The following is a 1,265-nucleotide window of genomic DNA, read 5'->3' as shown; positions in this document are numbered from 1 at the left end:
ATTTGGCAAAAGTATTCGCACTACTTATGCCTTGTGGTGAGTCACAACGATTTCAAAACTGCGAAAACCAACAGCGAGTCCAGTCCACGGAGATGTCAAAGGGTTTCAAGGTTCCAACTACTATTCACGCTTTCAACATCAACAATAGGGTGCATTTGAGACGCACACAAAAAACACTCGATGCATACCGTTGTTTAGAGAGAGCTCTTCAATTGGTGAGTGACCAGATTCCACAAATCAAGGCATGATTAAAGTCACGACGAATAATATTTCCAGCACCACTGGTACCATTCTATGGGGAATACTTACGCCGTCATTAGGACAAGAAGAGCTCAATCACATGACTACAATATGGCTTTAAAAGACTCGGTGATACAAGACACAACTAAGCAACTCATAACACGAAGAAATACACCCTTCCAACATACCACGTAAAGTGATGTAATGGAAGACGGGGAGACAAATTAAGGCTCTGCGAATCTACACGTCGGAAACTTGATCAGCACTTTTTAATGGATAAAACATATTCTTGCAGGGGGAAGCAATCCATATAAAGTGAGCAGATTTCCATGAATGACCCAAAACGTGAGTTAATAAGACAAACAGACTAAACGCATCCGCGAATCATTGACAGTTCACCCTCTAGGGGATGCCAATCATCTCAAGGAAAGGCTCCGTGATTATGCGGCCCCGGGCACGGCGAACCCAGTGCCGACGCAGCTCATCGCCGAAGATGGACTCCTTCACATTTCCACCCTGAGAATGACTGTTACGATTGAATAGCTGTCGTTACACAATTGCACTTATTTATGTTAGATACAAGTTTGGATAAACTAATCAACTAAACGCTCCAAAAATAATAATCTAAGCAGCAAGAATTGTAGCAGGTCTTTGGGAGGGGAATTGGAAATATGGAAGACGAGAAGTGAGGGGAAGCTGACCTGTAATAAGAGTCGGAACCGCGTACGAGGTCGACCACGTAAAGGACGGTGGAGAGCACACGAACGTGAGCGTTGGGAGAAACGTCGGCGCGGTCCCTGAGGCCCACGGCAACATCCACCTTGGCACTGTCCCTACTGGCGAAACGAAAATCGAAGAGCGGTGGATGAGTAATAAAATCATGAAGGACCCAGTTTAACCATGTGAATAATTCCACCCGTACCTGAAAACACGACGAAAATAGAGAAAATTAGTTCAATTTCCTCATCACACACGAGTCGTGGAGAAGAGTAAGGAATTTAGTAGCTTTAATATCCATCAATTTT

At 44.1% G+C, this 1,265-nt stretch overlaps 1 protein-coding gene across 1 annotated transcript; it reads right to left on the bottom strand. All coding sequences in view use genetic code 11, as the record gives it.

Annotated features, from left to right (window-relative positions):
- Window positions 1-642: 642 nt before the first annotated feature.
- On the bottom strand, window positions 643-1,258 carry EGR_11196 (hypothetical protein; the record flags this gene model as incomplete). The annotated part of the gene is made up of 3 exons (XM_024500443.1): window positions 643-756; window positions 968-1,162; window positions 1,211-1,258. 3 exons carry the CDS (start codon window positions 1,256-1,258, stop codon window positions 643-645), a joined length of 357 nt encoding a protein of 118 aa, XP_024345141.1.
- Window positions 1,259-1,265: the final 7 nt, after the last annotated feature.

Source organism: Echinococcus granulosus, assembly GCF_000524195.1.
Source record: "Echinococcus granulosus chromosome Unknown EG_S00490, whole genome shotgun sequence".
In the NCBI taxonomy this organism is placed as follows: domain Eukaryota; kingdom Metazoa; phylum Platyhelminthes; class Cestoda; order Cyclophyllidea; family Taeniidae; genus Echinococcus; species Echinococcus granulosus.
Note: the sequence above shows the minus strand (reverse complement) of the source record. Positions and strands in the feature narration are given on the sequence as shown.